This window comes from Carettochelys insculpta, chromosome 22, assembly GCF_033958435.1.
Source record: "Carettochelys insculpta isolate YL-2023 chromosome 22, ASM3395843v1, whole genome shotgun sequence".
NCBI lineage: Eukaryota > Metazoa > Chordata > Testudines > Carettochelyidae > Carettochelys > Carettochelys insculpta.
The window spans coordinates 8700164-8724234 of record NC_134158.1 but is presented as its reverse complement, the minus strand read 5'-3'; the positions used below and the strand labels follow the sequence as shown (position 1 = coordinate 8724234).

Below are 24071 nucleotides of genomic sequence, written 5' to 3'. Positions count from 1 at the left end.
GGGTGCTGGGGCTCTGGGGTGTTTGGAGCACACGGGATAAGAGGTGAGGGAATTCCCAGGGGGTAAAGAGGTGCTGCCTCGCCTCACTCACCCCTTCTCTGCTTCCGCCTGCCCCTTTGGGGCATTTTCTTGTGGCGTTTCCCCCCTACACACCCCCGTTCAATAGATTCTTACAGAGCTGTAGCAGGGAGAGAGGAACAATGGGGGGCGGGTGAGAAGGACGGGGTGAGGCCAGGAGGTCCCCCCCTACAGCCTCACCCACCTGCTCAGTCGGAGCAGCCTTTGCCGTCCTCAAGGAGCATTTCACCCGGTCCCTTTCTCCTCCTCCCCCTTCCGTGTCCTGTGCCCGCCCTGCGGAGGAAGCAGGCGTGTGATCGCTTTGCTCCTCCATCAGGCCCCTGAGGGCGGGGGGAAGAAAAGGGCACACCCCAGAGGGGAGAATTCAGATGAACCCCAAAGCACAGCCTGAGCTGAACCCTGTAGCCCAGAAGGTTAAGACTTGTAGCCCGTAAGGCTGCGTTGCTAGCGTCCTGCATTGCCTAGGGCGCTTTCTTCCCTGATTCAATTGGTTTTATTGTTCTCTTCCGGGAGTTTGATTGACACCAGATCCCAACAGCCATTACGCAGAATAGCCTGAGGGTCACAGTATTAGGGTACGTCTCCACAGCTGCCTTATTTCGAAATAACATCAAAATAGCACGTAGTGACTTGGAAATAGCGTCTGCACACAACAGAGCCGTTGGCCACGCGAGGCTTATTTGAGAATAGAGTCTGTTGCCTGTCTGAATAGCCCTTATTTTGAAAACTTTCTATCATACCTGTTCCAAAAGAGGCGCTATTCCTGCTAGACTAAGGATATAAGAACGGCCATCCTGGGTCAGACCAAAGGTCCATCCAGCCCAGGAGCCTGGCTGCTGACAGTGCCCAGTGCCAGGCAACTCAGAGCGGGGTGAATCAAAGACAATGATCAAGCCACTTGTCTCCTGCCATCTGTCTCCAGCTTCTGACAAACAGAGGCCAGGGACACCATTCCTACCCCCTGGCTAACAGCCTTTTATGGATCTGACCTCCAGGAATTGATCTAGCGCTCTCTTAAATTCCATTGCAGTCCCAGCCTTCATCGTCTCCTCTGGCGAGGAGTTCCACAAGTTAACTATGAACTGGGTGAGGAACTTTCTTCTATTAGTTTTAAACCTGCTACTCATCAATTTCATTTGGTGTCCTCTAGTTCTTGTGTTATGGGCACAAGTAAATAACTTCTGCTTTTTCACCCTCTCCACACCTGTCATAATTTTATAGACCTCAGTCTCTTTTCTAAACTGAAAAGTCCCAATCTTTTTAGCCTCTCTTCATACAGGACCTGTTCCAAGCCCCTAATCATTCTAGTTACCCTTTTCTGAACCTTTTCCAGTGCCAGGATATCTTTTTTTTTTTTTTAGGTGCGGAGACCAGCTTTCAAAATAAGCCGGCCGTGCATTGGAAACTATTTTGAAACAGTGATGGCGTTGTGTAGCTGCTAGGATAGTTATTTCAAAATAACAGCTGTTATTTTGACGTAAGTAGCCCTACCTTTTGGCTGCAGGGTTAGGAATTACCAGTGCATAACAAGCAGTCCTGTGGCACCTGAGACTAGCACATTTATTAGGTCATGAGCTTTTGTAGGCAAAAACTCACAGCCTCTTGGAAAAAAGTAGGCTAGAATTGTTAGCTGGAACGCAGAGGAGCCTGCAGGCCTGTGGCCTGGCAGAGGGAGCTTAGCTGGAGTCTGTTAGAAGGAGGGGTTGGCAGAGAGACACGTCCTCTGGGCTGCGCCTTTGTCCTTGGGGGGGACCTGACCAGAGCCACCAATCAGGAAGCGAAGGGGTTCTCGTGAGGTTTGGAGCAGAGCACGGAAGTCGTGATGAACATCAACAGTAACGGGGTTACCAGGATGAGATAACCTGTGACTGTCACAACGTATTTGCCCATAGCATAAATGTCTGCAAAGCTTTAGCTGGGCGAGGACATAAGGTTTGGGCCTGGTATGATGGGCAGGGCCCTATAAAAGGATGACACCCATGCAGAGGGGTTGCTTGTTCGTCACTCGTTACACCAAGGCCTCAAACTCATGGCCCACCTATGGCCAGAGCATTTTTGCAATCCACTTCTGCAGGGCTCCTGCCACGTTGGGGATTTAGGCGGGGTTTGCGCTAATTATTTTTCATTCATGGGCAGAATAAATTTAACGCGTCCCAAGGTAGGCGTGGCTGCCTGCTGTGGGTGCTTTGCTCTTCAGCTGGGTGGCACGTGCATCTCTCCTGGGTGGGGGTTATGGGTGCAGGAGGAAAGTCTGACCCAGCCCTTCCTCTGTCAGTAATCCCTGAGGGCACATCCCTTGTGGGGGGGAAGGGGGAGAGAAGGGTGGAGCAGGGGCAGGAGGGGACCAGGTTTGTTGGGTGGGTGTGAGCATCCGTATCCAACCCTGCAGCCTTCTGCGACTCTATCTCCATCTACGTAACTGGAAGGGACCTCAGGAGGTCATCTAGTCCAGTCCCCTGCCCTCTTGGCAGGACGAAGCCCCATCCCTGACATCTGTTTGCCCTGGTCCCTACGTGGCCGCAAGGATTGTGCTAACAATGCTCTAACCACTGGGCTACGCTCCCTGGCTTTGACATGACCCACAGGTCAGGAGTTTGAGGCCCCTGCTGTAGAGCTTAATGGGTAGAAGGGATCACCTCAGCTCAGCACCTGAGTTCCTCGCCCAATGGTCCTGACCTTGACTTTGTCCATCAAATCGATGGGGCAGGCCTGAGCGAGACGGCTGGTCCTCTGTCTCCTGCTACCAGCTCTGCTGGAGTCATGGGGATCACCCATGAGTTTACAGCGTCTGTAGAGTAGGAGCGCTACCCCCAGGGGGCTCTAGAACTTTTTTAGTTATTCATGACTCTGCCTTGTAGCATTGCTTGGTCATTTGTGTCAATAAAGGCCTGAAAACAACGGTATCATCCTTCACATGAGGGCCCTGGCCATGCACCCGAAGAGACCATGCCTGACCCAGAGCTGTGTTCTTAACCCTGTGGGAGCTTGAGTTGGGCCCAAAGAGAATTAAGTGTAATTAAGTCATTGGTGAGTCATAACCAACCAGCCCCACTCAATTCATCTACCAATCCCAGCCTGCAGCTTTTGGTGAAGTGGCACCTGGAATTTCCCCAAGCCAATCCAGATCTCGTGTAGAGAGGAAGTGTGGAGTTAGGTTTGTCGTCTTTTCCTCTTTCTTTTAGGATGGAGATTATCTTAAAAGTGTTCTCAATAAATGCTCCATACATACACACATCTACACATAACGCACCCAAACAGTGGCCTGGTGCTGAGCAACACAGCTTTGGGCCGTTCAGGAGGAACTGGGTAAACTTGTTCTCCAGATTTAGTGTCTTAAGAATTGCTGGAATCTCGCTTCATGAGTGCAAAAGTGGTTCGTAACCCAAAGTGGTTCGTAACCCACCCTGCATTGTTTTCTTTGCTGACGACTGTTCTGGTCTTATATTATTCTGGTGGGACGGAGTTCACTTTCATAGGGGACTTCGAAAGACAAATGAGCCCTTGCCAAAATAGCCCCTTCTGATGACTATTGTCCTGAGATTTTATTGTTCTTACAACAATGAAAAGGACCAGTGTCTACAGACAGAAGTGACAGCCTTATCCCTGAAGAGCTGTGAAATACAGCCAGGGTGGACATACGGCCACGGCTCCGTCTGCTCTCGGGCACTTGATTGCTGAATCTACGTCTACGCTATGAATGAAAGTCGCATTTACGAAGGTCAATTTTTGACTACCCAGATTTACAAAGTTGACGGCGCACGTCCTCACTAGGCACCTGAGGCTGATGGTGGACATTAACTTTTGCAGAGATGCCATCCCACGGTTCCTGCCGGCCCTTTGCATTCTGGGTAAGGCTCCCATTGCCTGCTGGGACAAAAAGGCTATGTCGACACAGCAGTGTTACTTCGGAAGAAGCTATTGCTGAAGAGATTTTCCGGAATAGTTTATTTCAAAACAGTGCATCTGCACCCACAATGAGCCTCCAAACAGCGTGTCCACACACAACTGATCCTGTTTCAGATTAGAATAGTTTATTTCAGAATAAAGCTGCTGTGTGGACATACCACCGGAGACCCAGCAGCCAATAACAACAATAATTTCATGCCTCCCCAAGGGGGCCCGCCCACGTTCTGTGAATCACACAGAACGGATGACACCAAAGCCCCTTCCCCACACTGGAACCGACCTAGCGAACGCCATAGCTGGGAGAAGGGGAGACAACGCGTCTTGTACTTGCAAATGTCTTTCTTTGCAGGAACTGAGCGTGCAATGAAGAGCAGCTCAGGGTACTCTTGCTGAAAGATACTCTCCTGTTGCAAGGCCACGTTTGAGTGAGTCCAAGTGGGATAATCTCTCCCTTTCTCACGGGCGCAGTCGGAGCTGGGCTCCTGCCCCGCCAACCCGGAAGAAGGGGAAGATTTTCTCACCCCCGAAAGAGGCCGCGGGGAAAGTGTATAATGGAATCGCATCATCAGCATCGAAGAACTGCACCAGCCCCGCCTCATAGTCCAGAGCCACCCGAATCTTCTTGGGTTTCTTACTGAGGGGCAGGCGTTGCATCGGGCGGGTGAGAGCCCAGAACTGACCCCACCACTGATGCTCCACGGCCCAGACCCCGTCCTCAGGGTTAAGACTCACCGCTCCTCCTTGCCTCGTCACAGACTCTCTGGCGACCCCCACTGCCCAGCCCCCCACGCTGCCAACTTCCACCCCCCAGTAATGTTTCCCTGAGGTGAAACCCTCACAGCCCAGCACGCAGGGAGAATAGTTAAATTTCTCCGGACTGTGAGACAGGTCCTGATTTTTGCTTTCCATTCGGACACATTTCCCATCTGGAGATATGACGAGGTAGGGGTTGGCTGTATCTGGGTTCAGGGTCACTTTCACTGTGGAGAGAAAGAGAATCAGAAAGTGAGGAGCAGAGCTCAGCCCTGGGGAGGGATGGGTCAGCTTATTTAGCAGGTAGGACCCACTTCATCGGATAAAATTCTCAGTGTTTAAGGTGCTACAGGAATGCTTGTTTTGTTTTGTGAAGCTACAGACTAAACACGGCTTCCTCTCAGGCCACTTAAAGCCACAGGGTATGTGGAGCTCTGTCTGTCTTCATCCATGCAATGAACAACCAAACCCCTCTGCACAGTAAAAACATCTGGAAACAAAGGTGGCTACAAATCTAAAGTATTATTATTAATTGCCGCAGAAGAAAGACTGTGGGGTCATTGGGGTTAGTTCCCGGAGAGAAGAATGAAGTCATGAGCATTTTCCTAGCGTCTACAAGAATTAATGATTCCTCTATACGGGACCACAAAATCCCCAGGAATACGTCCCATCCAGTTCACCAGCTCTACTCTGGAAACATTAGCTGTGTGTGTCAAAGCAGTGAAAAACTCAACCGAACGTTAAGAAGCTTTAGGGGAGGTGGGGTTTGAAATCTGATAAAATATGAACATTACCTGCGTTTCTAAGGCAATCTTGCCATCCTGTAATTAATAAGAAACATTAGAAATGAGAACTCCACTAAGTGAACACACTGGTAGGAGACACCAATATTATACAGAATGTAACGTGGGGAGCAGAAAGGAGGAAGTGAGTTTAAGTAAATCTTGTCAAAAGTGTGTGAAAATCTTTCCTGCAAGAAATATTTAATTGAAAGGTTCATTTTTCTGAGGGAAAATAAAACAATCTTTCTGTGGGGAAACATCCCCTTAAAAAGGTAAACAAATATTTAGAAATCATATCAGTTTAATTTCCAGTTAAAATATAATTCTATATATAAATATATAAAATATAAAAATAGAATTTTACACTTAATTTTTTTAGTTTAACCAACAATCTTTTGTGCGACACTGTCAATTTGAACAGCAATTTTCATTTTGCATAATAAAAATGTTGACATGTCCCACTGCAACATTTTTGTATCTAATTTTAGAACTTTTTGGCTCCTCTATTTTTTAAAATAATATTTTTGTTCAGGACAGATTTTCAAAAGGGGAAAATGTCCAGTATATCTTCCAAATGTCTCCAGTTATAATTCTAGGAAAAAGTTGCCATAATGATTTCATTTACTTCAATGTATATGTTAAATTTCGTGCCTTTGTTGTATTAGACTCTCAGTATCCAAAGGGAGGCGGATCAGTCCTTTGTATTCAAATGCCTTGGTTAGATCACATAAAACCTTTTTAAAGTTTCCTTTCAATGTGAAATACCACATATTTAAAATTAATCCACCTCGCAACGTGTTTTAAAAATTAAAGACCAAATGAAATAATAAACCCCACCACAAGCTCACACATCTCATCAAAACAAGGAGACAGCTGTATGAAACAGACAGTGAAAGGAGAAGGAATAACACTTACGATACGCTACTGCCTTTCTCTCTGGAAAGAAACAGAAATAAAACGCATATCATGATTATGACTATTACTACATTCCCTTTGCCCATGCACAAAGGTGTGTTCTTCCTGGACAAAATTTATCAGCGGCTATTCTCAGCTCCCCTGGGGAACACTGGCAGAACATCCGACCCACAAAACCAGTGCAGAGCCAAAACAGTTCTTGTCTGAGTGCCTGAGTTAACGGGCTCTACGTGATGCTCCTGGTGCCTGATTTTCAGACCAGCTCTGTCTGTACAGTGACTTTTGACTCCAGCTGGAACTGGGACTCTTCAGATCTTAACCCCAGGCTTCAGGAGTCTCAGGCTATGTTTACACGAGTCTGGAAGACTGACCCACTCTGGATCTATCTTGCAGGGTTCTAGTAAGGACGCATGAAATTGACCTTTCAGGGATTGCAGTCAACCCCTGTACTCGTGAGATTCGAGGAGTAAGGGAAGGTGATGGGAGAAACTCTCCTGCCAACCTTCCCCAGCAGGTAAGGCCAAGTTAGCCAAGCACAGATACATCAATTTTAGCTACACTACTGCCATAGCTAGATTTGCATATCTGCAGGTGACTTGCTCCGCCTAGTGTAGACGTAGCCCGAGTTAAAACACAGCCCTTGCTCTGGGCTAACCCACGCCCTCAGTTGAGCAAGCAAGTCGGGGTTAGAAAACAGCAATGTGTGAAGGGATGATGGAGTTAGGAGCAACCTCTGAATGAAAGCCAGGGCTAATTCGGAAGTCAGAACAGACTCTCAAGTCATTATACAAAGAGAGGGAATTCCAATCAGGGAGGATTTGGGTCACTAAGCTTTATCGGTGGTGCACATTTTTACTTTACACCTGTGTGCTAGATCTCGTCTGGGAAGTCCAACAAAGTACATTTTAATCTGCTCTTAAGTAAGGGTAAAAATCACTTCAAATTTGGCAACCTCAGGTCTAGGATAATAATTTTTGTGTGGATCTCTCTGGCTGGGGAGTTTAGAGAGGGAAACAAACTCTGACTTTGCAATAATTTGAAAATAAAGCAACACCTTTACCTATAGAGCCGTCACCATCACCCCAACACATTATAACACATTCTTACGAATAGGAGAAAGTCTCTTTATAGTGAATTTCCTTATTTAAGGAATTACCTTTTGTTGTAAAGTAATAAACTGAGACGCAAACAAGGATAATCACAATAACCAGGATGACAACCAGAATAGGGATCCCAGGATTGGACTTTGGGAAAAAAGGCTCTGGATGGGAGAGGGAAAGAAAGAAATTTTAGAAGCAAGGACAAAAGTCAAATGGATTTTATTACAAATATGTACATCTCCAGCAGAATGTGGGTGAGATGAGGGGTCAGAAATGACCCACTTCCACTGTACAGGTGAGCAGAAACTGACTTAAAATGGGGAAAAAAAAAAGGCAGCCCAGTAGCACTTTAAAGACTAACAAAATAATTTATTAGGTGGTGACCCAGAAGTGGGTCTGTCCCACGAAAGCTCACCACCTAATAAATTATTTTGTTAGTCTTTAACGTGCTACTGGACTGCTTTTTTGTATTGATAGTACATAGACTAACATGGCTATGTCTCTGTGACTTAAAATGGTTCTATCCAAGATCATTCAAACAGTGAGAGTTGGGATATCCCACTAGGTGGGCCTGGCTGGATTCACTGCCGTGATATCCCATGAAATAAGAGTTCAAGTGAACAGTTTTTGACAACCCACAAAATAAAAGCTGCCGGAAAACATCACACCTGCCAGACCGGGTTGGACCATCTATTCCAGTCTCCCGTCTTCTGACAGCAGTCAACACCAGAGGAAAGGAGGCGGCTAAAACAGGGGTCCAGCAACCGTTCTGAGGTGGAGTGTTGAAATCTGCCCTTTACACCTCTGCGTACTGATGATACTTTTTAAAGTCACTAATGGTCCTACTTACATCAGCTTCAGCAATAAATGGAGATGCAGAGCTTTACCGTGGGGGTTGGTAGCATTGGCTGGTCTTTTGTTAACCCACAGGCAGCCTGGCTTTGAGCAAGCTCCCTGCTGCATGGGGCAGAAGGGGTGGGGCTGAGCTCCCCCCCCTTGGGTGATGATGGAAACGGGCTCGCGTGCTGCTTTCGGCACCGGTGCCAGGGGTTGCTGACCCCTGGGCTACAAACACCATCCTTGCCCATCCCCACCAACAGCCCTTGATGGACCTGTTCTCTGTGAATTTATCTACTTCTCAGAACCCTTTTACAGTCTGGCCTTTCCCCTCTGCCAACAATATGGTTTAAAAAAAAATATCAAACATTTGTAGAACATGAGATAAATATCGCTCTTTTAGGGGCAGGCTGCTCAGGGGTCATGTCAGAGCGTAAGTTTATTCTGGACTGGGTGAGGGGATATTTCATATTCTTGATTATAGCAGGAGAACGATGGAATACTGAGCTACCATTTAATCACTATTCGTTTGCATACAACTTACTGCTCACTGGCAGTTCCTGAAGTAGCTGTCATTGGTATAGACATATTTGAACTTTGTTAACCCCTTGCAGGTGCATGCGTGCGTGCGTGTGTGTATGAGAGTCAGGCTGGCTGTGTATGTGACAGGCGGAGCAGCTCCCAGCGGCTAAGGATGACCCCCACGGCTGTAACCTAAGCTGGCAGGTAACATCTCTGAGCCGAACAAAGAGCAGGGAGGAGCCGAGCTGGGTTTTGAACTGGAGACGGCAGTTAGGAGCTGGGGGGAGAGTGGGAAGGCAGCCAGCCTGGCGAAGGAGGAAGCTACACCCCAGAGGGGCACCCCTCGGGCTCCTCTCCCCAAGAGGGGTTGGAATGACTGTCTCTGCCGGCTGTACTGACACCTCTGCACTGAGCTGTGCCCGTCGCCTAATAAACTTCTCATTCTACCTGCTGAGCGAGAGTCACTCCTGCCTGCGGATGGGGTGCAGAGCTTGGGGACCCCAGAACCCCCTGTCAGCATGGATGGTTACGGTATGGGCTGGACAATTACTAACCTGCTATATAAATTCTTGATTCCTTTTCCTGCTGGAGTAGAGGGTCCCGAACAGAACAGGAGAGGTTTGCCATTTTTGTTACGAATATCGATGCTTCTGTTTCAAAGAGGCCTTGCTCCCTTCGGGATGTGCTTTCTGACTGCAACGTTACCTGTCGTCTGGTCAGATCTCGCCAGAAAACCTGCGGCTCTGGGTACCAGCCGCTGGATCGGCACACCACTCGGATCCCTCCATCCTGGTAACCCTCCACAGCAATGAGAGGCGCAGAGCCTAGAGCTGGAGGACAGTCGGATAAAATTGTTGTGAGTTCAGATTGTGCTGTGTTTCAGCCCCCCAGTGCTGGCACAATCCTCTACCCGCAGTGGCGGCTCCAGACCCAAGTGGTTAACCGGAATCGGTTCTACATTAACATCCCTAGTGGATAGCCACCCTGGGGGAATCAACCTCTTCCTCTCTCAGAAAAAAAGAGCAGGAAGACACCTTAAATTCAGAAGCACACATGCCAAAAACTTCCCGAGTCCTGAGTACTGAACTGCGGACGAAAAAAGAGAATGAGCAGTATCACGAAAGGATATACGATCACGAGCTACTGACCTGTTACTCTAAGTTCCAATGGGGCATCTCCGTAAGAGGAACTTGAATGAAAAAAACACCTGTATTGTCCCTCATCGGCAATTCGGATGTTACGTATCCTCAAGGCGACTCGGCCCTCTCGGATCTTGTCTTTGAGAAATTCCGTCCTTCCTCTGTATTCTGGCATCTGCTGGTCAAACTGATCCTGTCCATAGCGGTAGAGATGCACAGGGGAGGAGAACTCGGAGCGGAACCATCTCACCTCCATGTCCTCAGCGCTCATCGGCGGGGAGAGGTGACAGGGTAACACAGCGTCCTCACCCACATTGGCGGTGACAGGTTGACCTGATCCGACTATGAACTGGGCTGTGAAACACACCACAAAAAAAGCAAAATCAACTTTAAATGAAATGGAGCATTTAAAGACAAGCAATAAAAAAAAGACAGATGCAAAACCAGTCACGTGATCAGAACTGGCCTCATTATTCCCAGCACGGGTTCGGTTCTGAGCTGAATTTTCAGTCCTTTCCGAAACCTACACACACAGTCGTAACACTTTGGATATGCCAACAGCTTTTCAGGGCCCGGCTCTCATTTGTGCTCGTTCTCACCAGGCGTTTCCTACTCTAACCTGCCCCTAAAATGACCTGTCCTTACAATCTCCTTTCTTTGCATCACGCCTTTTCCGCAGAGACGGAAGGAAAAATGGAGGTGGGAGGAGCCACTCGGAACTGACAGCACTGAACGTCACATTTTGAAACCACCATATTAAAATACTAGTAGACTTTCTCTCGAACTTAGATCCATGCTTGGTTTGTGGTCACTGGACTGCACTGAGGAGACAGCAAACTCAGCAGGCGCACAGGAACTGGTGGTGAATACAATGCATGTAGTCCTCAACTTACGTAGTCGCTGCACTCACGAGACAGCAGCAGGCGATGCTGGAGCAGTGGACGTCCATCTACATATATTTCCCCCTATTTCCACTCTCCTCCCCTCGTTGTGCTGACCACATTCCAGAGGGGCATGAATGATTTGTCAGCTTGATATCACTAGTGTCACTTTCCAACTGGACAGAGAGAGACCATGAGACTGGCTTAGCAAATATATCCCTCTGCTGGACTATCCCTGTACCATGTGGGGGTCTAGGGACTTTCCTTGCTTTAATTCCAATGTCCTGTGCTTGACTGATTGTGATTCTCCGTTCCCAGTTGCTGCATTTGCAGGGGACGTGTGCCTGATGGGTTAGAGAAAAGCCGGCCGTTCTTTCTCGCAGAAATTTGTTCACTTTTAAGTCATCCACAGGGTAGAAAACCTGGCATAATCTTGGTCTGTAATTTAATGCCCTAGAGCCTGGATTACTCCTCCTATCTGAATAGATATAATTTTCTTGACCCTCTGCAGAGAGCTATAGGCACATCCCAGGATCTAACGGCCCAGTCGGTGTTTCTTAGTCTTCTTCGACAAGCAGGACTGTTTTGTAGGATCCAAACACCACCACCCAGTTTCTTCCCCAACTATCGTTACGGAGTTGCTGACTAATTTCACATACCGCCATTCCAGGTGCCATACAAAACAGTAGCATAAGATTGGGTGAGACCATGAAGCAGCACCGTAACAATTTGTTTCTTGTTCTTTTGTATTGTGGGCATTTTTTTTTTAATTGTCAGGCTGCCAGGCTTTATAGGAGTACGCAGATGGCCCTCAACAGAACAATTCCTTTTTCCCTGAACTTTGAGGTTCTGAAGTCCCCCATTATGAGATGAAAGAATCACTGCTCTTTTCAAGCGGCTTTATCTCCACCTTGACGTATTTTTGTATAGGACGTCTTCTAAGCTGTCATCACGTGGTAAAAATAACTAGGATAGAGTGATATCACTTTCTGACACTTGTAATCAGGATTCCCTCTAAGTTCTTCCCTTCAGGGCAGAATAAATTTTGTTACGTGCACCAAGAAATGTGATGATGTGCACCACCTATAGAAACACTTGCTGCCACCTGCGACTGCTCTGCTAAATAGCTGGGTGGCACCTGAATCTCTCCTGGGCAGCCGCCCAAGAGTTCAGCTTACTGCGTTACTGAATAATTGTATATGTGCCTTAAGCACTAAGCAAAAGAAAAGACAAATGGATAAGACAAGTAAGAGCAGGGTGGGGGAAACCCAAGGTTCAGAAAAGGGCAACTGAAATGATGAGGGGTTTGGGACGGGTCCCATATGAGGAGAGGTTAAAGAGACTGGGACTTTTCAGTTTAGAAGAGGCGGCTGAGGGAGGAATATGGTGGAGGTCTGTAAAACCATGAGTTGTGTGGAGAGGGTGAATAAAGAAAAGTTATTGACTTGCTCCCATAAGAGAAGAACTAGAGGACACCAAATGAAACTAATGGGTTGCAGGTCTATAACTAATAAAAGAAAGCTCTCTTTCATGTAGCACACAGACAACCTGTGGAACTCCTCGCCAGAGGAGGCCGTGAAGGTCAGGACTATAAGAGAGCTCAAAGAAGAGCGAGATCAATTCATGGGCATTAGGTCCATAAAAGGCTGTTAGCCGGGGGGTAGGAATGGTGTCCCTGGCCTCTGTTTGTCAGAGGCTGGAGATGGATGGCAGGAGGCAAGTGGCTTGATCATTGTCTTTGGTCCACCCCCTCTGGGGCACTGGGCACTGTTGGCAGACGGGATGCTGGGCGAGATGGACCTTTGGTCAGACCCAGGAATGGGCATTCTTATGTTTTTACGTAACGAGTGGTGCTGCCTACCTGAATCCAACTTAACAATCGGTACATTAACGAAGAAAAGAATGAAACCAGACAGGGAGGTGCTCGCTGCGGAGCAGCGGGAGACAGGCAATGATTTCGCTGTCATTGTAACCTGAGGAAGACAAAAGGGGAAAAAATAAGCACAGGGAGAGAATACCAAAGACCACCTGGTAACCAGCTCAACATCGGGCAGCGCACACGCAGCTCACGGACACACTGCTAAGGACATCCTGAGTCAAAGGCCCTCATTACTTTGTTTCGTGCTATCAGGAACGGCAAACCTCCCCACAATTACTTCGCAAGGAACCTTAAGAGCACAACGTGCCGTAAAGCAGGAGTTAGCGGGCCAGGATCTTTCCCCCACCTTCCACGGATTATCTCTCCGACGTGGAACGGCCTCGCTGGCTGAGGGAGCTCCATGTCAGGCCAGGCCAGCTCTAACCACCGGGAGAACAGTTACAGGATGGGCGTGGTGCAAAAAGAGGCAGGAGCTGCACATACTCTGCCCGAGCCACTAACACAGACCCAGAGGCCCCCTGACCCCAGGGGAGGAGTACTCAGTTGTAGATTTCAAGCAGAGACAAGCTCCCTCCCTGCAGCCCTGCACAGCTGGGGATTTCAGTGTATTGTCCTGTGGCAACTTATAGACTAACGGATATTTTGGAGCATCAGCTTTTGCAAGCAAAGATCCACTTCATCAGATGCATGAGTGGGGGGCTGCAAAGGTGGGTCTAAACGGCTTTTGTAATTGGCCAGCTGCTCCCAGTGTTTGGTCAGTCCTCAGTTGATGTCCCACAGTCTGGGGACATCTGAAGTAAAGGCCACCGATCTCTAGCTATAACCCAGGGCTGTCTCTGGGAAGCAACACACTGAATCTGGGGGAATTCCCCCCCAGAGCCCCGCCTGGGACCAGGCAGAACAAGGAGAGGGAAGAGCTCCTGTTAACCTGGGGCGTGTTGCTGTTGGGATCAGACGGAAAGTTGGATGTGTGTTCGCTACCGATAGAACAGGCTGTCTGCACATCCAGCCCTGCCAGTGAACATCCGTAACAGCTGTTTTAAAATAGCGTTCCCCCCCGCCTCCTCCCTTCTGACCTCTCCGCTGGGCTCCCAGCACTTCTTCCCAGCAAACAGCCCCTTTCCACTCAGGCAGCCCAGCTACAGGCAGTTCTCCAATTCCCTCTGCCCTATCACGGCCCTAAGCTCAGGAACAAGCCCTGTCCCCTGCACAAACATTACACCAAGAGCCATTGCCTCTCAAAGCATTCCCAATGCAATGGTGAAGGTGCCACCACCCACAGGTGGACTCAAACCCGGGACCTCTAGAGCTTAGGGCAGGAGCCACTACAATCTGAGCAAAAAGCCAGCAAATCCTTTCCTGGACTGAAATGTTGGGCTGGCCGGGACCAGTGGGTGCAGCCCCTGCTCCAAAGACTTCCACAAATTGGGAACTTATTGGCCACTTCCAGGATTGAAAAATAATGAGCCAACCCCCAACCCGCCCCCGTTTCAGGACTCACCAAACCAGCCCCATCCACGGCTGTGAGAGACAGGAAATAAGATTACGCTGGAGGTTGGGGGGTGGCGGGGTGTCTGGACTGCCCCCTGCCACACAGTGCCAGCCCCCCGTGTGCGTGGCAATTAGATACCTGCCCCCAGGGCCCACCTGTAGCCAGGGAGGTAAGTTTTTGCCCCCCCCACAACCCCGCCCCACAATTAACCCGGCCCCAGCCCTCAACCCAAACCTACCCCTGGCAGTTCTGCCTCCCAGGTCATTTCTTCCCCTCCCCCACTCCCCCATCACCCCCACCCCCCTCCACCTCCACCAGCCCCATCACACCCCTACTCCACCCACCCTTCCCCCCGGCCTCTCATCACCCCCACCCCCTCTGCCTCCACCAGCCCCATCACACCCCTACTCCACCTGCCCCACCCCCAGCCCCCCATCACACCCCTACTCCACCTGCCCCGCCCCCAGCCTCTCATCACCCCCACCCCCTTCACCTCTACCAGCCCCATCACACCCCTACACCACCTGCCCCGCCGCAGCCCCGCCATCACCCCCGCCCCCCTCCACCTGCCCCATCACACCCCTACTCCACCTGCCCCGCCCCCAGCCCCCCACCCCCTCCACCAGCCCCATCACACCCCTACTCCACCTGCCCCGCCCCAGCCCCCCACCACCCCACCGCCCTCCACCAGCCCCGCCCCAGCCCCCCATCACCCCCGTCCCCCTCCACCTGCCCCATCACACCCCTACTCCACCTGCCCCGCCCCAGCCCCCCATCACCTCCGCCCCATCTGCCCTTCCCCCAGCCCCATCACCCCGAGCCCCTCCCCCATCACCTGCCCCTCCCCCTCCCCACCTGCCCCGGCCCCGCCTCACCTCACCTCTGCTCCTCCGGACGCTCCCGGGGCCCTTCCCCCTCTGCCCGGCCGGCGGCGGGAGCCCCGAGGGGCACCAACGCTCGAGAAGCAGAAACGATACAGAAAGTAACGGAAGGGGAAGGGCTGCGGCCGCTCCAATTACTGGACATGCGCAGTAACGCTAGTGAAGCCCCTGCCCTTCCCAGGACCCGGTCAATTCCTCCGAGCATGCGTAGTAACTCTGATGAAGCCACTGCCCTTCCCAGGGCCCCCCCGGTCGTTTATCTGAGCATGCTCAGTAACTCTAGTGAAGCCCCTGCCCTTCCCAGGGCCCGGTCAATTCCGATGAGCATGCGCAGTAACTCTGGTGAAGCCACTGCCCTTCCCAGGGCCCCAGTCAAGTTTATCTGAGCATGCTCAGTAACTCTGGTGAAGCCACTGCCCTTCCCAGGGCCCGATCACTTCACCTGAGCATGCTCAGTAAGTCTGGTGACGCCCTTCCCAGTGCCCTTCAGTTTGTCTGAATATGTGCAACAAGCAGTCCTGTGGCACCTTAGAGACTAACAGATATTCTGGAGCATCAGCTTTCGTGGGCAAAGACCCGCTGCATCAGATGCATGAGTGTGGGGGCGGTTTCAGAGGGGTATTTAAAGAGTGGGGTCCCAGGAAGAGTGAGGGACAGAGCTGACAAGGTCTATTCAGCAAGGTGGAAATGGCCCAGTGTCAACAGCACTTATGAAAAGAGGGAAAAACAAGTCAGATCAGACGGGATGTGAGCCTTTGTCAGAGTCTAATGGGAGCTATTAGCACCCAGCGCAGAGAAACTGCCTTTGTAAGCTGATGCTCCAAAATAGCTTAGTCTATAAGGTGCCCGAGGACTTCTTGTTGTTCTTGAATATGCTCAGTTACTCTGCTGAAACCACTGCCCTGTCTCTCTCTCTCTCACACACACACACCCCCTCTTACTTTTGCAAGCACCGCTTGGTGCATAGGGATCCCTAACACACCTGCCCCAAGACCCTGCCCCCCAATCCGACTCCTGCACCACTTGACCTGAGTCCTCCATCTGTCCCTGTCTTATGCCCCGATTCCAGCACCCCACACCTACCCTGAGCCCCCCATCCCACCCTTGACCCTTCCTCCACTCTGCTGCCCGCTCCCAGCCTGATGCGCTCTGCTTCGCCAGCCTGGCTACAAGCAGCGGGCCTCTGCCCCACAACGCTTTGCGTCCTGCCACCACAACAAAGCAGAGCACAAGGGCTAAGGGCTGGGCTCTGAAGCAACCTGCTGGGTCCATTGCAGGGGCAACCCCTGCTGCCATCCCACACTCTGTCCCTCAGTAATTCCCAGGCTCATGCCACTTGGGGGAAGAGATTCAAATGAGAGCAGGTGGGGTAGAGCAAAGGCAGGACTTGGGGGGAAAGGGGTGGAGTGGGGGGCACGTGGAAGGCCTGCAGCGGAGAGGTTATCCCAGGCCTCCCTAGGGGTGTGGCCTGTGGTGGGGAGGTTTCCACAGACTCCCCTAGGGGCAGCCCAGTCTACAGCAGCTTTTATCGGCAATGGAGGAGTGAGCTGCTCATAGGGCCTTCCTTCAGGGAAATATTTTATATACCAACCATTAAAAAACCCCAACCAGCTACTTTTCACGTGCGTTTCTGTGGCTTCAGCAAATTCCTGCTCTGTTCCCGGAGGAGGCAAACTTCTACGCAGGGCCTGACAGCAGCTCACCCATTGGCCTGGCCTGTTTCCGACTCCCTGTCCAGCCCTCAGGGGAACTGCAGTGTCCTTCCTTTGAATTTACTTGGAAAAGCCAGCGTGCTGTACAAGCAAGACAGCCACAGGACAGCTGTCTTCTGGCAGCTGCAGGACAAATCCCACTGACGTTTGCTCACTTATCCATCCAGCTGGGAGGTGTAATTGTTTCTCAACCTTTTTTTTTTTTTTTTTTTATAAAGTACCCCTTTTTCAAAAAAAATTATAAGTAACCCCAGACTTCTCTCGCATACCCCTAACAAGATGCATCCCACTGGCTGAGAAACATGGTCCTAAGGTCATCTGAGGCCTTCCCACCTTTCCAGATTGCTGTCTCCTTTGCAGGAGTCAGAGTTATTTTGCATCCTGCTGAGTTACACCTCACTGAAAAAGGACTGACTTAGAAAAACGTGCACATATATCCCAGACTCCTGAAAACTTGCTGACTTTCTACCGTCTGATTATCAAATAAATGACTTGGAAAAGAAATATCGTATGTACGTTTCAGCATCAGGCATAGGAAGCCGTAGGAACGAGTCAATGTCTGAGTGAACTTTTCAATTGTTCTGATGTGACCGGTGTTTTTATGCAGCCTGTTGTAAAACCAGGCAAATCTCTAGCTGAGGTGCTGTACCCTCTGGAAGACCTTGGTGTACCCCCAAGAGTACTCATATCCCGGGCTGAGAAACACTGGTGTAGGTCACTTGAGCACCCTCCTGGCCAAGATGGAGTTTCCTCTCCAGTAGCTGGTGGCTAAGAGAAGATGTGGGCAGGAATACAGCAGAGACTCTTCATTTTACCGCCGTAAGCTGAGCGCTTGGCAGCTGCTCAGGAGAGATTCTAATGCTGCCCAGCTGCTTAGCAGAACACCCGCAGCCAGCAGCCTGTGTTTCCACTGGTGGTACACATCCACACATCTTAGTGCACACAATAAAACTTATTCTGCACCGGATGGAAAACATTAAAGGGAACCCTGGTAATGGATGTTTCTCTCTCCATCCATTGCCTAAAGGAGTTATAGCCAAGCCAGCCCCTCCTGGTGTTTCTCTTGGCTGAGCAAATGCTCAATGACTGTTATGGGTCACCACCTGCTCTCAGCTGCACCACAAGAGCAGGAACAATTTGTACGCTCGAGAGGTGCTGAGCCACTGAACCAAACCGTAACCCCCTTGTTGTGAACATATGGGTCTCTTTCTCCTCCCTAGATACATCTCTACAAGTGAGTCCTTGATTTGAGAAGTATTCTTTGGTTATTCTTAGATATACCCCTGCCTCTGTAATTTCTGCTCCAACGCATCTGATGAAGTGGGTTTTACCCATAAAAGCTTATGCTCTAAGAAATCTGTTCGTCTCAAAGGTGCCTTGGGACTCCTTGTTGCTTTTACAGATGCAGCCTGAGGATGGGTCTACGCTTGACCTGAAAGTCGATCCTAGATCCACAATTCCAGCTGGAACAGACTTATCTACAATCGACTTATCTGGCCGTCCTCAGTGAGGAAGGTGGATGGGAAAAGCTCTTCCCAAATCAAACCTAGGGAGATCAACTGGGTTGATCCAGGGAAAACCATGGCTCAAAAAGTGGGATATTCTGCAATGGAATTAAGGGAAGTCTTAGGGAAAGCTGGTTTTGCAAGAGTTAAGAAATATTTGCGCCAGATTTGTCTTAGGGACAAATGTGTACAGAATCCCAGAGAACTCGGGGAGACAGATCTTGAAACACAGAGAAGTAATTGACTAGAGAGACGTAACTGGGCACTGAGTTATTCTTCCATTAACCAAAACACTCCAAAATCCCTAGAAAGCGCAATCCCGTACACATTGGCTGCATCTCCACGTGCCGCTTCTTCCGGAAGAAGCAGCACGCTAATGAGCTAACCGGAAGATACTAACGAGGTGCGGATGCAAATCTTCTGTGCCTCATTAGCATATCGGAAGAAGCTCTTCCAGACGCCGAGGTCCACATGGAGACGCGCGGCCTGTGGGGATCTTCTGGTAGGAATCCCTCCATCCGGAAGCCACCGTGTTGTCCTGGGCCTCCCATGTCTCCATTGTCCTCCAGGAGTCCGGCTAAGTGCTGTCTTTATAATTGCATCTGCTTCCCTTCTCGTCACATACCTTATCCATCTCCAGCATCTTCTCATGAGGATAGCGGTCGTGTCCTCCTGGTGGCATCGCAGGAGCAGGTCGTGTTTGGAGATGCTCTTCGGCCAAAAGATGCAAAGTATCTTGCGAAGGCGAGTGGTGTGAAAGGACGAGAGCTTGGCAGGGTCACACTCGGTCAGCTGCCGGCACTCCGAGCTATACGGTAGTGTTGATATGACACAGCTCTGCAGATTTGGCCCTCATCAGGGTCCTGGAGAATCTCCCGACTGTGGGGAGGAGTCGCTGCTGTGCTACATGGTGTTAAGTCCCCTTGGACCATTTTCCAAAATATCTGTAGGTCTATAAGGCGCCACAAGACTTCTCATCATTTTTGCAGATACAGCAGAGAACAGCTCAGAAGGTTTCTTCCCTGTCTGGATTTGCAGATACCCGATACTCTGAGAGTACCAAACAAAGCTTCCCTCACATTAGAAGTTTCTCAGTTGTGGAGGACGCTGATGGGTGATGTCATATTGAACCTTTCCCTGCAGCCAGGCTGCTCCTACAATCTCTCGCCCTCATGGACGCGCTCGTGTTGGGTAAGCCAGGAGCTCTTTCTGAAACTTTTCCCACACTCCAGGCATTTATAGGGGCTCTCTCCGGTGTGCAGTCTTTGGTGGATAATAAGTTCTGACTTCTGAATGAAGCCCTTCCCACAGTCCAAGCACTGATGGGGTCTCTCCCCCGTGTGGGTTTTGTAATGCCCATTGAGGCTTGACTTTGAAAGGAAAGTTTTCCCACAATCCAGGCATTTATGTGGTTTTTCTCCCGTGTGGGTTTTCTGATGTGCATTCAGGGTCGATTTCAACCCAAAGCTTATCCCACACTCAAGGCATTGATAGGGTCGTTTGCCTGTGTGGATTCACCCGTGTTTAGTCAGTGATGAACTTTCCATAAAGTTTTTCCCACGCTTGAGACACTCATAGGGTCTTTCTCCCGTGTGGATTCTCCTGTGAATAGCGAGCACGGAATTTGCAATAAAACCTTTCCCACAGTCGAGGCATTTATAGGGTCTCTCTCCTGTGTGGATACGCCCGTGTTTAATAAGGGATGTGCTGTCCATAAAACTTTTCCCACACTCTGGGCATCCAAAGGGTCTCTCTCCTGTGTGGGTTCTCTGGTGGATAAGGAGCGTTGAGCTCTGGCTAAAACCTTTCCCGCACTCAAGACATTTGTGAGACCGCTCTCCAGTGTGAATTTGCCGGTGCATAATAAGGCATGTACTCAAACAGAAGCTTTTCCCACAGTCAAAGCATTTATAGGATTTGGCTTCACTGGAACTAGACTCGTGGACGGTGGTTTCCTTGGGATCCTTCAACCCTCCACCGCATTGAATAGATTCATCCAGTTTCTCCCCGGGGTCGTTTCCCAGCTGCGTTGCTGATCTAGCTCGATCTGCCCAGGTGTTTCCTGGTTCCAAGCTCTGGGAAATATTTCCTTCCACTCTTTTCATAAACATTGCCTGTGGTCCCACCTTCTCAGGCCCTTCCTGCTGCTGGTTCTCCTCCTTGTTGTCACTCGCTGTCCTGTCACCTGGTGGGAGAGAGAGAATCCAGACAGGAGTCACTGCCTGTGTCCGGAAGAAAAGACGGAAAGGAGAACAGCAAAGAGAGAAAAGACAACACAATGAGGGAGGTGGAGATATGGGATTCTGTCTCCACTTCCTATCCAAACACTCCAGAGAAGGACAGTCAGGGAGGAGATATCTGACAGTTAACAGGCTGGGTGGGAAGCCAAGACTGATACTTGCATTGAGGCTGATGCGTTCTGACCTAGTTGAGATGGGGCAGAACCGGGGGCTCTCACTCATGGCACATTTTGAGAGTCCCAGCTTTTCGATTTTACTCTGCCGATGGTTCTGCCTCAGTTTCCCTGACTTCTGCGGGCTCCTCTTGGGCTCTCCCTTTCCTCGTCAGCTTGGAGATCGGACACCCACGGTTCTTCTCCTCATTCCAGCCAGGCAATCAGCTCCTGTTTGGGAATGGGGAACCCTGTGCAGGGGGCAGAATCTGGCCAGCTCAGGGATCTCGGGAGAGAGTTTGTCACGGAAGAATCCCAAAGTCTAACCTGACCCTCCATGGGACTGTGGTCAGTGAAACCCTATGGGAGCAGTGGCTGTTCAGGGGACGGTGTCACATCCTCACCAGGAGTTCTCAGCACTGGTGCGTGCTGGGGGACTTCCTAAGACACAAGCAAGTCCGGCGTTGAACTTTTGCCTGTTCTCAAGCCAGCGACACCAAGAGCCTTCCGCAGGGATGGAGCAAGGGGAAATAACCCAGGCAAGGCAATACCCCGCTTCTGGCCCCTGCGAAGCTGGAGAAATGGGGGTGAGTGAGTACGTCCTATGGGTGTCTGACCGGCCTGTTCCCTCCAAGGGGATACGGAGACGCTCGTCTCTCCCACGAGGGCTCCCAAGCACATGATCCACCCCCAGAACCTGCCCAGGGTCGCAGACGTGGACCCGGCGGCTTGTAATGACCCAGGGGCCGGGACGCCCTTACCCAGCGAGGTCACCGCCTGGTAGTTCTCCTGCATGACGGCCCTGTAGAGGGCTCTCTGAGCGGGGCCCAGCAGCGCCCCCTGCCCCGGGGTGAAATACACAGCCACCTCCTCGAAGCTCACCGCCATCTGCAACGACCACAGGCCCCCGCTCAGCGCCGCTGCCCCGGCCCCCGGCCCGCTGTCCAGGGGGGAGGAGGCCCAGAAAGGCAGAGCCCCCCCGCCCTGCTCCGAGCACCAGGCGTCTGGGGGTCAGAAATGGGGGAATGATCCCCCCGCCCCCAACCCTCCCTTAGCCCCCTTCAGCCTCCCGCTCTGCTCCCCGCTCCCCAGGCAGCTGCCCCGGGCCCGGGGCGGGGATCGCAGCCAGCTCGGCGGGGAGCAGCCCGCGGCCGAACCCTCCCCCTGCAGCCCGCCCGCCCGGGGGCACCGGGCACCGCTCCCGGGGCCGGGCCGGGCCGGGCCGGGCCGGGGGCTCTTACCTTCCCCCCGAGCGCTGCCCGCCCTGGGCCAGGGGCAGGGGCTGGGCCGGGCAGGGCCCTGGCCAGGCTGGGGGCGCTGCCCGCCCGCCCGGGGAGCGGCTCCCGGGGAGCAGCGGGACTGGCCCTGCTGCGGCTGCGGCTGGAGATTCCCCTCTCCCGGCTGCAGCCAGGGCTCCGGGGCCCCGCAGCAGCCGCCGCCCGCCCGGGAGGGAGCCGGGGAGCAGAGGTCCCTGTTCCCAGCCCGCTGCTGCTGGGTCCTAGCGCTCGCCTCGCCACTCTGCATCCCCCGGTCTCTAACCAGCCAGCCAATGGCTGGGCAGACAGGAGATGAGCAGGGGGTTTCCATAGCGACTGGGGCTGGCTCCGAGTTCTAGAATCCCCAGCGTCCCGCTGGCGGCGCTGGGTTCTCGTTCCCAGGGGCTGATTCCACCCCCACCCCCCTGCACTAGCAAGGGACCCATTTCTGGGGGCACTGCGTGGCCGTTCACCGCCCCAGCGCCTCAGGGTGTGGCTGGCTGAGTTCTGACCGCCATGCAACGGCTTGATCCTCAGTCCCCTTTTCATGACAAACGGAGCCTTGAGTTTCTGCCCCTCCAGCCCCCCAGAGTAGCCGGGGTGGGACTTGGAAAGCACCTGTGGATCTGTTGACCTGGGGGGTGAAGAGACCCCTCTGCCAGAAGGCAGGGGGAGTGACTCCATCTCTTGCCCCGGAGCGGGGCAGGAAGGAGACGCTCAACGCAGAAGGAGCAGGTGTTGGCAGGTGTTGGAGGGGCATGGGGCAGTTTTTGATGGTCTTCTCTGCCTCTCCTCGTCTGCGCTGCAACGGAACCTCTCCCTCACAGATTATCCCTCTCCACTGGAGTTGGTCCAGGGCAAGGTTCTCCCACGTGTCAACACGCGTGGGCCTTCAGCACGTCCTTATATCGCTTCCACTGGTCCCCAACGCTCCTCCGTCTTTCCTGCAACTTGGAAACCAGAATCACTTTTGGGAGGCGCTGATCAGACACCTGAACCACATGGCCAGTCCAGAGATGTTGTGGGTGAATGATAACGGCTTCAGTGGTGGTCCTGTTCAACTCTCCCAGGACACGTGTATCCGTGTGCCTCTCCTCCCTCGAGATATCTAGGAGTCTCCTGAGGCAGCATGGATGATATTGTTCAAGAGCCTTCAAATGATACTTGTATGTTGTCCAGAGACGGGGAGATCTCATTGAGAGACCCCTGGAGGGGAGTAGGAGAGAGCTGGTTTCCCAGGCGGAGTCAGGACTCCACACAGAAAGTTGTCGAGTTGGGTGTTGTAGTTGTGGGTCTGCTCCCACAGGCTCCGCGACTGTTGCTGGGGTCAGAGACTCCATGAGAGACAGCAGACAGGGAGAAGCTGAGCTCAGGGGCAGACAGCGGGCTGGCATCCCTTGCTCTGAAACACTCTGCGCTGGCAGTGATGGTGTGAAACCTCTGCCAGGGAGCATGGGCCGTGTGATGGAGTAATGGAGAAAGCCACTTCTGACTTGTTATTCTCAGTTTTTGTATATTCTTGTCACAGGGCTTCCTTTAAACCTTTGCACTGTGACTAACCAGTCACTCAGTTAAATCTGTTCGCTGGCTGTCTGGCAGTGATCCACAGAGGATGCGAATCGGCAATGGAAGATACACACAAGCAAGAGGCGGGAAGATGGTTCACGCTCAGCCAGTTGTACAGATTTGGTAGTCAAAGACACTAAGGCTGCGTCCATACTTGCATTCCTCTTTCAAAAGAGGCATGCAAGTAAGGAAATCAAAAATGCAAATGAGGTGCAGATTTACATATATGGCACCTCATTTGCATATTCTTATTTCAAAAGAACTTCTTTTGAAAGAAGAAAAGCAGTGTAGACGCAGCTCTTTCGAAAGCAATCCCCCTCTTCAAAAGAAGCCTTTTTCCCTTTTTTTATGGGAAGAAGGGCTCTTTCGAAGATGGCATTTACTTTCGAAAGAGCTGCGTCTACTCTGCCTTTCTTCTGTCGAAAGAACATGCAAATGAGGCACCAGATATGTAAATCTGCACCTCATTTGCCTT

The 24071-nt window shown here is 51.3% G+C and overlaps 2 protein-coding genes across 5 annotated transcripts in view; both read right to left on the bottom strand.

Annotated features, from left to right (window-relative positions):
* Positions 1-13: 13 nt before the first annotated feature.
* LOC142024829 (butyrophilin subfamily 1 member A1-like) overlaps positions 14-24071 on the bottom strand; it is a 57074-nt gene continuing 33016 nt past the window's right edge. The window contains exons 1-8 of one of the 4 annotated variants that reach the window (XM_075017099.1): positions 22016-22143; positions 12775-12886; positions 10042-10386; positions 9448-9723; positions 7591-7695; positions 6435-6455; positions 5532-5558; positions 14-4964 (exon numbers count right to left, since the gene is read on the bottom strand). In XM_075017099.1, the coding sequence (XP_074873200.1) occupies positions 4441-4964; positions 5532-5558; positions 6435-6455; positions 7591-7695; positions 9448-9723; positions 10042-10386; positions 12775-12880 (1404 nt within the window). In that variant the 5' untranslated portion in view covers positions 12881-12886; positions 22016-22143 and the 3' untranslated portion in view covers positions 14-4440. Of the gene's footprint in view, positions 4965-5531; positions 5559-6434; positions 6456-7590; positions 7696-9447; positions 9724-10041; positions 10387-12774; positions 12887-15159; positions 15289-22015; positions 22144-24071 lie in introns of those variants that run through there. The other 3 variants (XM_075017098.1, XM_075017097.1, XM_075017096.1) reach the window with 3 other exon arrangements.
* LOC142024929 (zinc finger protein 3-like) lies at positions 18623-22142 on the bottom strand. The gene is made up of 3 exons (XM_075017285.1): positions 22016-22142; positions 21536-21662; positions 18623-20567 (listed from the first exon to the last, which is right to left on the bottom strand). Exons 2-3 carry the CDS (start codon positions 21660-21662, stop codon positions 19897-19899), a joined length of 798 nt encoding a protein of 265 aa, XP_074873386.1. The 5' UTR covers positions 22016-22142; the 3' UTR covers positions 18623-19896.